This window comes from Nomascus leucogenys, chromosome 6 (genome assembly GCF_006542625.1).
Source record: "Nomascus leucogenys isolate Asia chromosome 6, Asia_NLE_v1, whole genome shotgun sequence".
Taxonomy (NCBI): Eukaryota; Metazoa; Chordata; class Mammalia; order Primates; family Hylobatidae; genus Nomascus; species Nomascus leucogenys.
The window spans coordinates 4,695,141-4,708,389 of NC_044386.1; the positions used below are offsets into that span (position 1 = coordinate 4,695,141).

General features: G+C 42.7%; 1 protein-coding gene across 1 annotated transcript in view; it reads left to right on the forward strand.

Moving 5' to 3' along the window:
• The window catches only part of ADAMTS16 (ADAM metallopeptidase with thrombospondin type 1 motif 16), a 163,485-nt gene that overhangs the window by 36,286 nt on the left and 113,950 nt on the right, over positions 1–13,249 (forward strand). The window contains exons 4-8 of the mRNA XM_003263214.2: positions 3,068–3,329; positions 7,032–7,231; positions 8,684–8,767; positions 10,921–11,080; positions 12,614–12,719. Of these exons, the coding sequence (XP_003263262.2) occupies positions 3,068–3,329; positions 7,032–7,231; positions 8,684–8,767; positions 10,921–11,080; positions 12,614–12,719 (812 nt within the window). The remainder of the gene's footprint in view (positions 1–3,067; positions 3,330–7,031; positions 7,232–8,683; positions 8,768–10,920; positions 11,081–12,613; positions 12,720–13,249) is intronic.

Consider the following 13,249-nt stretch of genomic DNA (forward strand, 5'->3'; position numbering starts at 1 on the left):
TACCTAAACTGGTTACCTTAGGTAATGGAGAAACTAATTGGGTAGCGTTATACAAGGTTGAACACACTGATGACTGCTTACGCTTCTCAGTTAAAATCCAAAAAGGTTGAAACCTAATTGGCTTTAGCCATTATTTAATTTATTTCACACTTGGCATTCCCTGGTAGAACTTCTAAAGGTAAAGTGTTGTTGTGTCTTCCTTTAGTTCCTGGAGTTCTAGAAGGCCAAGAAGGTTCCGAAGTCATTCATGAATAGCACTGCAGGAAAGTTTGCCTCTGCCCTCTCCCTCAATCCTGGGCATAAATTCCAAGAATTTCACTTGCCCATGGTTATGTGGTATTTGGGCCCCAGGAGGTCTACCCCCCATGGTGGTGCTGATGGCTTCACTGATAGTCTACCAAGCTTACCTTTGTCTTGCCTCCTCTCACCCCCAGTGGTAACACTGCAGCCAATGCTTCCTCTCCCAATATTTGATGAACCTACTCTCCTCTTTCTTTTATGTCTCCCACCCCAAATCCTATTTTCCTTGAGAGTTGTGTTTGGCATTTTCTCAAGGTCTAGGAAATGCCCCTCCAGGCCTGCAGTTCACACTGTACAAATGCCCAGACTCACCCAGGACAGCCCAGCCCCACGCAGGGCTTCACTACATGGACATTAATGCGAGGGAACTCTCCCTGCAACTCCCAAGTAAGAATCAGACCCAGGATCCCCACATCAGAGGCAAATTTAGAATGGGCATTGGACGCCGTGGGCAGCAGCTGAGAATACCTAGTGAGTGTCTCAGTCACTGTGCAGCACTAGATTTGCAAAATCACTGAAAAAAATCAGCATAATAGTAATACTAATTTTCATGTGCGTCCCTGTGAAGAGATCACCAGACAGGCTTTGTGCGAGCAACAGGGCTATTTATTTCACCTGGGTGCAGGCGGGCTGAGTCCAAAAAGAGAGTCAGCGAAGGGAGATAGGGGTGGGGCCGTTTTATAAGATTTGGGTACGTAAAGGAAAATTACAGTCAAAGGGGGGTTGTTCTCTGGCGGGCAGGAGTGGGGGTCTCACAAGGTGCTCAGTGGGGGAGCTTTCGAGCCAGGATGAGCCAGGAGAAGGAATTTCACAAGACAATGTCATCAGTTAATTCAAGGACCGGCCATTTTCACTTCTTTTGTGGTGGAATGTCATCAGTTAAGGCGGTGCAGGGCATTTTCACTTCTTTTGTGATTCTTCAGTTACTTCAGGCCATCTGGGCATATACGTACAAGCCACCGGGGATGCGATGGCTTAGCTTGGGCTCAGTGGCCTGACACTAATAGTTCAGTATTGGAGAGCTCTAAATGATACCCTGATGTTCTGTAGGAGTAGATTTCATTATAAAATTAGAGCAATATGTAATAACATTTATTAGGATTTTTGAAATTCATCTGTAATCCAATGATCCAGCAATGCCATTGACATTATTTTAAAAGAATGGATGCACAGACTTGAACTTGAGTAGTGCAGAGTGCCATAAAAAGGAAGGATAGTTTTCTTCTTGCGTCCCTCCTACTCAACTTTCTCCTCCTGAAGAGGCTTTCCCCCCTGAAGATGGTTGTTGTTCCACCATCAACAATTTCTCTTCAGTCATGCAAGAAAATTCTTTAAGTGTAGATACACAGTTTTTAAAATGAACATAATTGAGAGCACGCTATGTACTCTATTATATACTTTTAACAAATTAATACCTTTTGGAAACCCTGTAGTATAAACCTTAAACTTACAAGTTGTGAATGTACTCTGGTTTTATTCTAATCCTTACACTGTATTTCCTGGCGAGCTGACCTTGAAAACATTGCTGAATCATTCTACATCTCTATTTCCTCACCCATAAAAAGGGGACACTGATACCTTACAGAACTTAGCTATTGATAAGTAATCAATAGGTGTTATATGGAAAATATGGGCCACAGCTTCAGGAACTAAAAAAAAAATGTTTAATTATAATTATCATCAGTACATCCATAACTCTAATTTTTACTGGTTGTATAACCTCCAATTATATAAATACACTTTAAAAATTGACCCTGAATTTACTGGTAACCATTTAAATTGTTTCTTGTTTTTATTATTATTAGTTTTGTGATTATAAACAACGCTGCCATACACATTCACACCTGTTCACTGATATCGAAGAAATCCTTACAAGAAATATTTGGCGAGAATTCCCAAAAGTTAGATCCCTGCAGTCGAATTGTGCACTTTAACTCATAAGGTCTGTGGTACACAGATGTATGGGCTGGCCCTGGGGCTGCCTCCTGAGTGGGGCCTCAGTTTACATTTCCCAGAATGTAAGATTGCCGGCTTGTCCTCATGCTCACCAACAATCGTGCTACCAAGATCTTAAAAATATTTGTCACCCTAAAAGGTAAAAAAGCAATCTGTTGATTTTTTCTGTCTATGATTTTTAACGTTGTATTTAGTCTGTTTTGCCCTACAGACATTTTTAGGATTTTTATAAAATCACTGCTTTCCTATTTCCTTTAATATCTTGCTTAGAAAAGCCTTCCTGATTCCCTAAGAAAAATTTTTATGCTTTCCTCTGGATTAATTTTGTTAAGTTATACTTTTCTAGAAAGTGTTATATTGCTTTGTTTTCAAATTCACTTTAACAGAGTTTTGCACGTTACCCTATTAGGATTCTAATTTTTATCACTTTATCTGAGACCCCTCACCAATATGAATATTTAATATTTAAGTGTGCACGTGTTCTTTCTTGCACCGTCATTACTTTTGGTGTAAATTAACTGACTTTGGTATGCTGTGCACCCTCTGTCCCTTTCTCATTTCTGGAGTCCAGTCCTGGAGCAGCTCCACGCCAGCCTTTCTCCAGGGATGCAGAGCCAGAGAGCTCAGACTGTGTGTGGTTTCCCATTGCTAATTCTCAGCCGGGGTTTTGAACCTTTCCAATGTTCGCTGTCACTGGAGGGAACAGCATGCTTCCAAGAGAATAATAACAAATGCAGTGCTTGGAGAATCGGCCCTGGCTTCAACCAGAAAGTCTAATTGTGTTTTCTTTCTTTCCTTTTATTTTTTCCAGTCAGGCATGATACGAACAGAAGAGGCAGATTACTTCCTAAAGCCACTTCCTTCACACCTCTCATGGAAACTTGGCAGAGCTGCCCAGGGCAGCTCACTGTCCCACGTACTATACAAGAGATCCACAGAGCCCCATGCTCCTGGGGCCAGTGAGGTCCTGGTGACCTCGAGGACATGGGAGCTGGCACATCAACCCCTGCACAGCAGCGACCTTCACCTGGGACTGCCACAAAAGCAGCATTTCTGTGGAAGACGCAAGAAATGTACGTAAGGGCGAATCTTTGCGTGTATTTAGTGATTCTGACATTTATGTAAGCTGATGGAACCTTGTACATTTTCTTCAAAGCATGTCTGCCCAAGAGGTGAAATCTATTGACTGTCGTTGCTAAACTGAAGCAATGATTCCAGAGAGAGTCCCTTATCTGTAAGCTCAGCATGGGACGTCTCTCCGTGGCAGATGGATGGATAATGGTAAATGATGTTTTTTTAAGAACTCTTCCCTGGGCAGATTAAATGACACAGTGTGCAGAAGTGCAGAATCTACCAGACATCTTCAAAAGAACCCTGGCATCACTGCTCTGTCATTCTATATTTTTGAGGTTCAGATTTATTCAAGCCCACATAGTTTTCCTGCTGAGGTAATTCATTTATATGCATACTTACATACACTACCACATCAAAAGGGCAGACTCAGTGTGACATAGTATACCTACAATTTATCACCAAGGCTTTGTCAAAGTCTTTTTTTGTCATGAACATTTAGGAAGTGGTTTATTATTTACATTTTATGTAGAAACCTCTCAGAAATTCAAGAATTGAAGCTGGGTGCTTTCTGGAATGTCCCTCACTTCCTTGAGCTCTCTCCTCAAGCATCACTGGGTGAACCTTCCCCAGGAGCCTCTGGACAGCCCCCCCTCCCCCAGCCCATCGTTTCCTGCGTGTTTGGTTTCTATGACTGCTTTACCCAGCACCCAGAGTAGAGGCAGGCCTGTTGCACATACTTAGTGAATCTCGTTGAATGAGTGAATAAACAAAAATCTCTTGGCACCTACAACAACAGAATCAGTGCTTGTTAAACCATCAGTGCCTTTGTGTCCTCTGAACCCATTTCACCCTACCCCTGAAAGTCATGTGCTGCATTCCGATGACTTGAAAACCTCACACCCAGATGAACTTAGTGGGCTCAGGTGTAGGGGAGGTAGCAGGAAGAACCATGCTGAGAACAAACGGAGGTGAGCAGGAGGCTGAGAGAGTTGGGAATCCTGAGGTTGGGTGAGTGTTTGAAAAGGGCGTGCATATCAGCCACAGCTGCCCGAGGCTGCCTTGACCGGCAGGTCAGGACCCAGATGCGTGGTGGAGGCTTCCACAAGGTCAGAGTCAAGACTCTGCTGCCAGGGCTCACGGTGTGGATGTGGTCAGAGCCGGACAAATTCCATATACCAGGGAGACGAAGTGGCCCACACACCTGGATCTCAGCAGGAGAGATAGCAGGGCCGTCTTAACCGCTTTGACAGACCACACACCAAGCTCTTAAGCAGATGCTGCAGTGGACCTTGAAAACATCAAGCAATGCAGACCATTGTGAGAGGACTGCGATCCTTTCATTCCTCTCTGAAGGTGGTCGCCATCACTCAGGCTGGTGGCACAGCTAAGGCATAGCTCTGCGCGCAAGGCAGTAGAGATGATCCTCAGTGTGGCGTCCACATCTGTGCATGTGTGCATAGGCATGTGAGTTTGTGTGTGTGTGTGTGTGTGTGTGTGTGTAGTGTATGTTGCCTCGAGAGACATTTCAGAATTGTAACGGTGGTAAGTAAAAGGCAGTTATTTGAAAAAGGATACTAAACTCTATAATACATTTTGTATTTGAAAAGTGGAAAAAAGTTCCCATGGTTTCATAATAAAACTAGTGAAAGAAAGCTCAACAAACTGCCGCTTATAGGTGGAGGACATTGGTGATTGACATCCTGCTGTTTGCCAAATATTTCTGTCCCCTCTGGGCTATGCAGGTGACAGTACTACACTCCTGGGCCTCAAGTGGTGGGGGGCCATGTGACTAGCCCAGGCCCCGGAAAAGTGAGCAGAATCAACAGCGCTGCTTCCTACTGGAGCGTGCATCCTCAGGGTCCTGTGTCACCTGCTCATGGACGCACCCCCAGGTCCTTGTGTCACCTGGGCATGGATGCACCGCAGCCCCAGGGCCCCATGTCACCTATGCGCAGATGCACCCCCAGGGCCCTGTGCCACCGATGCGTGGATGCACCTCAGGGCCTTGTGTCACCTGTGCTCGGACACATCCTCAGCGCCCTGTGCCATCTGTGCATTGATATTTCCATGTTGTCCCTGAGGCTTTTGGGCTTTTGGACTCTTCCCCTGGAACTCAGGGCAGTCCTGCTCTTCTGTCTTGGCGGAATTCACACTTACAATGATTCTTTCCTATTAGAGTCTCCAGTTCAGAAAATGGGAGCCTTTTCTGTGTTCACTTAGGCATTTTTCGGTGGAAAAGGTCAAACAGAGGCAGGTTGATTTGCTGAAAACCAATAGGGAGGTTGGACCTCAGGCTGATTAGTGGACCTGCTGCCCTTCAGGTGATGGTGGGTGTGCAGCTGGGGCCTGTGTGTTCTGGGGACAATGTCGCAAGCTCCGTATTGAGGGGCAGTCATTTGCCGAGGGGTTTTCAGAGCCAAGGCCCATGAGATCACCACCCCACTGAGTTTCTGACCCCTGCCCCCAATACTGAGGGCCTGTAGCTGCTGGGCCCTTTGCTAACATGTTGTTTTCATCCTAAAGACATTTTTCCACCAGTGGTAATTAAGAACAAGAGCTCTAGGACCACACTGTCCAAATCTGAAAGCCATTTCCAACACTTTTGAAGGAAGGGGGTGTGAGCAAGTAATGTTGCTCTCCTCTGCCTTCATGACCTCATCCTTAGAACCCCATGCTCGGGCTGGGGTACAGACTGCACGAGTTACGCAGAGACATCTCCTAGGGTGGAGCTCACACCTGTGGGCATTGCATAAACATTAATGGCAAATGATGAGTGCTCAGTAAACATTAGCTGGTATCATTATTATTCACCAAAAGCTTTACTTAATTTTGGAAGTATGTTAGCAAAAGAAAATAAAATGTGTTGGATATACCAGTCAAACAAAATAGCATCTGCTTACAGTATGCTCTGTGAATACAGTCTGCATAGATTTTGTGTGCTTGCCACCTAAATGTCTGGGCTTTTTGAAGTCCACTTTCACATGAAACAACTCTAACCACATTTTCTGAGGCATCCACTAAACCTAATTGTTTTCAATGTAGTGTTAACCTAACAATTATACATGCCAAAAATATTTTTAAAGGGATTACTTCAAGAGGAAAGTGCGTGCTTTGTCTTCTAATCAAATACGTAAATATTTATGGTACTTTCTAGGAAATTAAGCTCTTCAGTGAAGTGGAGCTGCCTCGAGCATTTTATAATCCATTGGAAACAGTGTAGACAAGCTAGTTATGTGTCCAGAGATTGAAATCAACTTTAAACATTGTCAAGTCGTTAAAAGTCTTCAAGTAGGAAAACAATGCAAGCCAGCCAGCTCGTGTTCTTGTATTTGTTTGTTCCATTGCTTTGTCTTTGCAGAGGAATCTGTTCTACAAATCCCTATGCTCAAAGTCTTTGAACCCTTTTGCTACCAGATGCTAGGAGTTAGAGCCAAAGAGTGCCCTCTCTTGCTGTTTTAAATTAGGATGAAATTATATAAAGGGAAATACAGCCATGATTTCCATGATGCCTAGACTACGTGAATTTTACTTAAATTTAGTGTGCTACTTTAATACAAGCTTCTGCATCACAAGGTTTTAAAGGTTATGTGGTTTTTATCATGAGCGTTCATTTTTGAGACCAAATTTCTCTATGACGATTTACAGCCCTGATTTTGTGTGTGACTCGTGCTTTCATTTGCCCTCCGTGTGTCCCTCCGTAGACATGCCCCAGCCTCCCAAGGAAGACCTCTTCATCTTGCCAGACGAGTATAAGTCTTGCTTACGGCATAAGCGCTCTCTTCTGAGGTCCCATAGAAATGAAGAACTGAACGTGGAGACCTTGGTGGTGGTCGACAAAAAGATGATGCAAAACCATGGCCACGAAAATATCACCACCTATGTGCTCACGATACTCAACATGGTAGGATCATCCTTCCAGTTGAGGCCACCCATGTCATTGCACTTCATAGGGTGTGTGTGTGTGTGTGTGTTTCCATTTTACTTGTTACCTGTGGATTGATGTTTCATATATGAGAAATATTTTACTAGTGATAATTCATTTAGTTTTCTGTGCTCCAATGAAAAGAGCCATTTTCAGAACTTCATAGACTAATTCAGTAGGAAAAATCATTTGACCCTCTCTGTAAGCCTCTGTAAGCCTGTGAGATGTTTTGGGCTTACTGGTGTCTATTTACTGGAAATCTCTAAGGGGATGCTGAGCCACCGTAGTGCAGTAAATCAGATTATCAGCGTTAGATGTGTGATTTTAGATGGCTCTATAGAAATGCCCAACTTTTTAGAAATATTAATGTTCAAATGCTAAATATAAATTATTTGATCTATAAAAACAGGGGAAAAGTGCAACCTTTTAGAATATCACCTCAGGTAAAATGTGTTTGTGTCTCAAATTGGCAGCTGTATTAATCACTGAAGAGTGATGAGAGGTATACTAAGCCTCATTTCATGTAAGTGAAATCTAAATAATAGAAGACAAAATCTTGGGTTGCCAAAGTGTGTTTTTAGGAATAGTTTTAATGACAGTATTTTAAAAGTATGTCTTTGCATTCTTCTGCCTCAATAAACAGAGTACCCCTGAATGTGCCCATCTTTCCATGATGTCAGTGATTACTATGGCTAGTGTCATTTTTGGTAGACTGAACCACTCGGTTTCTGGTCTCCCAGGAAGCCGAGGAGGCGGTGAAATAGAGCCAGCTTCCCGCCACATGGGATCAAAGCAAGCATTGCCCTGTTGTCCTCAGCCAGCTGCTCTGGTGTGTGGAAGTGTTTGCCTCTCTTCTGTAGAGCTTTTCCAATATTTCCGCAGCTCAGTGCCAAATCACTTCAGGTTGCATTCCATGGTGGTCGTGCTGTTCCTGCTCACCACCTCAAATGCCACTCTGATCATTCATTTCCACCTCCATGATCCATCACCTCTAATATTTGTGTCTTTCTCTCATCATCTCATTATCATGATTTTTTCTTTCTCTTTATTGTATCCTCTTGGAAACCCGTAAGTGCAAGAGTTTCTCTGGCACTTATGGAATTTCTTGCCAGGAGAGCTTGAGAAGTGACTGGCTTCTGTCATCATCATGATTAGCTTAAAAATCCTCTTTATATTCTAAGAGGAACCCTTACCAACTCACAGGCCTTGTGATCCTTTCATAAGTGTTTGACAGTAAGAGGTGGACCCCACTCCCACCTGAAGCTTCGGCTTTTTACAGTGATATGATTAATATATCTGTCTGCCTAGCAATACAAGAAAATTAACATTGTTCTGTCACTGAAGAACAAGGGCATTGGGTTCTAGGCCCACTAGTAAGTAGGGAGGAAAATGCCATTTATGGGGCTGACTTGGATTTCCTGTCTTTTTCAGGTATCTGCTTTATTCAAAGATGGAACAATAGGAGGAAACATCAACATTGCAATTGTAGGTCTGATTCTTCTAGAAGATGAACAGGTAGTTTATCTTTGAAACTATCTGCTCTTTTTATTCCTAGAAAAACAAATGCAAAATAATGCTTTTTTCTTTAATATAATTGTTCTATGGATTCTTCTCTCTTGAGGGCAAAAAATATTTAATATTTTGTGTCTACTGCAAATGAGTGTCTTTTCAATTCTTTTAAATGTTTTTTGGATTTTTTGTGGGTTTTTTTGTGCAGAAGTGGTAAGAAATTGTCTTTTAATTGGCCTGTAAGAAAATGGCATGTAAAAGCTGCCTTCAGCATATAGATGGGACACACACTAGGAATCCACAGCACAAAATATATCTTAGCCATCATGAGCTTTCAGGATGCCAGTGGGAATGAGCCCTTTCTGCTTCTTGCTAGAGGAGTATAAATGTTTTGTGATCTTGAAGTTACGTTGTACTGTGTGGCCCTGCATCGCTTTATTCAATTATCTCCCAGTTCTTAAACTTCACCATCTACAGTCTGAGATTTTTATTTTTATTGAGATTTCTATGGACTCTCAAGTGCATTTCCCTCACTGCATGCGAAAACCCAGATTATGCTGGATCTTGGTAGCAGTGGGTTAAAGATCTTTTGCCTTCATTTGGGACCCCCGTAAATGCATAGAGGTGGTCCCTTCAAAGTGAGGATGGGAATGAACATCTCGTGGCACAAGTAATGGGGAGGGATTTTAGGCACAAAAGGCCCTCACTTCCATTTTTCCCCAAGCTAATCATTGACTGCGCAAAGAAGAGTGGGTGCTGGACAAGAGCCAAGTGCCCAGCCTCAGCTCCACCCTTGCTGCCATTTTCAGAGTCTCCTTTTCGCCACAGTTTTCTTATTTATAAAACAAAGAATTTTTTAGATGAAACCTGAGATCATTCATAAGGTCTAAGATGCCTTCGATGTTAAAGTTCTGGGATGTTGTTCTTTTTCTGTGCAGGGTGGGGGCATGTGTGGAAAGGGCTATTTCTAGTCTGACTAGTCAGGGAAGATACAACCTCATTGTCTTTTGTGTGAGTGCGCAGTTGGGGAGGGGGTTGCTGAACATGCCGGGCTTCTCAGGTGACAGGTTAATTATTCCTGGTATTAAAACATTTTCACCTTGGAATTCATCCAAGCTGCAAAGAATAAGCGAGGTTATCGTTTGATCGTACACCTGTGTTAACTTTAATTAATGCGGTTTTCCTGGAAGTCACCTGCTAAAGAACGCAAGGCATGCCCATGTGTTTATATGTAGCATTTAGCTTGGGTATATTTGACTTTCTGGAAAAACAAAATAAACATTTCCGGAGAAAACATATTCAGTGTCTGAGAGACAAAAATTTCAATACGACATTCTAACAGTGCAAGCTTTAAACAAGCCAGTGTCCTGAAGTTGAGGTAATTAAACCTGGTGTTGTCCCACCAGCCATAGGAAACTAGAGCGTGCTGGTGAATAAGGTTCAAATAACTTGGTGCAGCCTGGTCTGATGCATGTTCTTCTGTGTCTCAAATTCTTCTGTTCCCAAGAGTTCCAATGTTCCACACTCTGTTATTTCATTGTTGGGTTATCTGAACTTGATGGAGACAGAGGAGGTTGAACATGGCTTGCAAAGTCTCCTTTTAGTTGCAGTTTATTTTCCAGAAATAAAGCTTTACCAATTGACCTAACTCCTCTCAGAAATATACTGCCTTTGTAGAAAAGATATCTAACACTGTAATAATATTAAAAGACTTATTTATTGGAAATCCCACTTGCTTAACTTGGTTATGAGATAAACATATCGCCATCTAGACGTGTTTTTGTATATGTATGTACAAAGCCATGTATAAATGATTCTGTGGCTTTAACTTAATTTTGAAAAGTGTTTTTCAAAGATTTTTGAAAACAAAAAATTCATGGACAGAAGTAATCTTTCTTGGGTCACTGAATGTGCATTCAGGGTCGGCCAGATACATTTCAATTGTTTATGTATGGAACTAGAGAAACGTCCAGAAGTGTGTACACTGGATCTGTACAGGTTTTATAGAGTACATAAAATACATGCATTAGCTTATATGCCATCCAGATCCAGCCATGTATTTGAAATCCAGGTCAAGGATAGTTTGCTGTGATGACAATGTATTGTAACATGTTTTCTCTTCATTATCATGAGGTCCTTGGTCCTTGTCTCTTGCACAGCCAGGGCTGGTGATAAGTCACCACGCAGACCACACCTTAAGTAGCTTCTGCCAGTGGCAGTCTGGATTGATGGGGAAAGATGGGACTCGTCATGACCACGCCATCTTACTGACTGGTCTGGATATATGTTCCTGGAAGAATGAGCCCTGTGATACTTTGGGTGAGAACCTCCAGCAGAGTGTGGGGACCATGTGTGGAATGTGCACCCCTGGCCGTGACACAGAGTGTTGAGTATTTTTGCCCTTGTTCCTTGTTAATAAGCAGTAGCAGCCTCTTAGGGAAGGTGTAAAGACTCACTTCCCTGTATAAACTTTAGCCAAACATAGAAGTATGCTTGCATTCATCAAGAGTGATTATTGAACAAGTAAATGTCTCTCACAGATTCCAGAGTTCCTATCTCTTCTAACATAATAAATATATATATATATTTTCTGTTTCTTCTACTGTTTGTGAGAATGGGGTGGATAGATGGAAGGCTTTCTCATTATATAGTGGAAATAGTACATTGATGAGTATTTGTGGAGATACTATGACCATATTATATTTCCTGTGTTTTTCACTTCTCTCTCCGTATCTCAATCTTCGCAATGTTTTAGACGTTTACAGGGCTGGGTGTGACTTAGAGGCAGCACTTTGTGATTTTTTCCAGATGTTCTGTGTCAAACACTGTGCTACTGACCAGGATTCTGCTGAACATTTCTTCTAACTCTCCATTTCTTCCCAAGTTCTTAGGGAGGAAGAGTTTTTATTTATGAAAACTTTCAGATAAAACCCAATTTAATAGTGGTTAGTCTTATTGTGCAAAAACAAGTTAACGTGGTGTCCTGGCTGCTTGTCCTTAGACAGGCCTGCTTACCCAGTTGGCGCTTGGCTGGACTCCGAGAACTCAGGTTGTAGGATGGTTCCCACTGCCCTCCCTCCAACGAGTGGCTCATTGTGCCTAAATTGTATGTACAAACAGTGTGGTTTCCTTCTGAGGGTCTGGAATTTTGGCACACTTTAGGCAGTGGGTGCCTATGTGACCAGCTCCCGGAGAAAACCCTGGACACTGAGTTTCTAATGAGTGTCCCTGGTGGACAACATTCACCTTCATTGTCACAACTCATTGCTGGGGAAGAAAGCACATCCTGTGTGACTCTGCAGGGCAAGGACCCTTAGACGTGTGTGCCTGTTTTCCCCCTGACTTCTGCCCATGTGTTTTCCCTTTGCTGATTTTGTCCTGTATTCTTTTGCCATATTAAATAATAACCGTGAGTGTGACAAATGTTCATTATGACAGATGTGAATCATTAAAGCTGGGGGTGGTCTTGGGGACCTCCCAGCACACCCATTCTCTACAGCACTTTTTCACTTGGTCTTTTGGGAACATAGGTGTTTAGAATAAGGTAAAGACCTTCCTCTATCTGCAATAGATTCCCCGATCTATTTTGCCCCAATTAGAGCCTGCACCAGGAACGTTACATAGAAACATGTATTGTGTTCCACAATACAGAGAGTCCTTGGGCTCCCTGGAATGGAATCCCTTCCCCTACGTTATCAAATGTGCTTTATATGGTTGTCTAAGTGTTTCCCATTTCATATTTCCCCCTATGAACATAAGAACTAAATTTCACTAAGGGGCAGAAAATAAATATACCATGCTTTATTTTATTACAACACCGCTGTGTGTTCTTTTCATCTTTGTCCTTCATAGGATTTGCACCCATAAGTGGAATGTGTAGTAAATATCGCAGCTGCACGATTAATGAAGATACAGGTCTGGGACTGGCCTTCACCATTGCCCATGAGTCTGGACACAAGTAAGTGCATCTCCGTGGGAGGATGGCAACCCGAGATTTTTCCTCACCAAATGATTTCCATAGAAATATTGACTCATCAAGTCAAGTCCATGAAGGGAATTCACATACATCCAACGAGAATGCCATTGGCAGTTATAAAATGCTGTCACTTAGGACTTCTTTTTCTGTGTCCCACATCATGCAAATTTTATTTTTATTTATTTACTTATTTTGAGACAGGCTCACTCTGTCAATCAGGCTGGAGTATAGCGGCATGACCTCAGCTCACTGCAATGTCTGCCTTCTGGGCTCAAGCAATCCTCCTACCTCAACCTCCCAAATAGATGGGACTGCAGGCATTCACCACCATGCTTGGCTAATTTTTGTAATTTTTGGAGAGATGGGGTTTCGCTGTGTTGCTCAGGCTGTGCATATTTTAAAGCCACAGCAATGCACAAGTTTCCATGTCCCTGGGTCTTTCTCCGACACTCCTGTACACACCTGTGCCTAAGATTGAGGATAGCTGTATCTGTCCCTATTCCTCTGTCCTG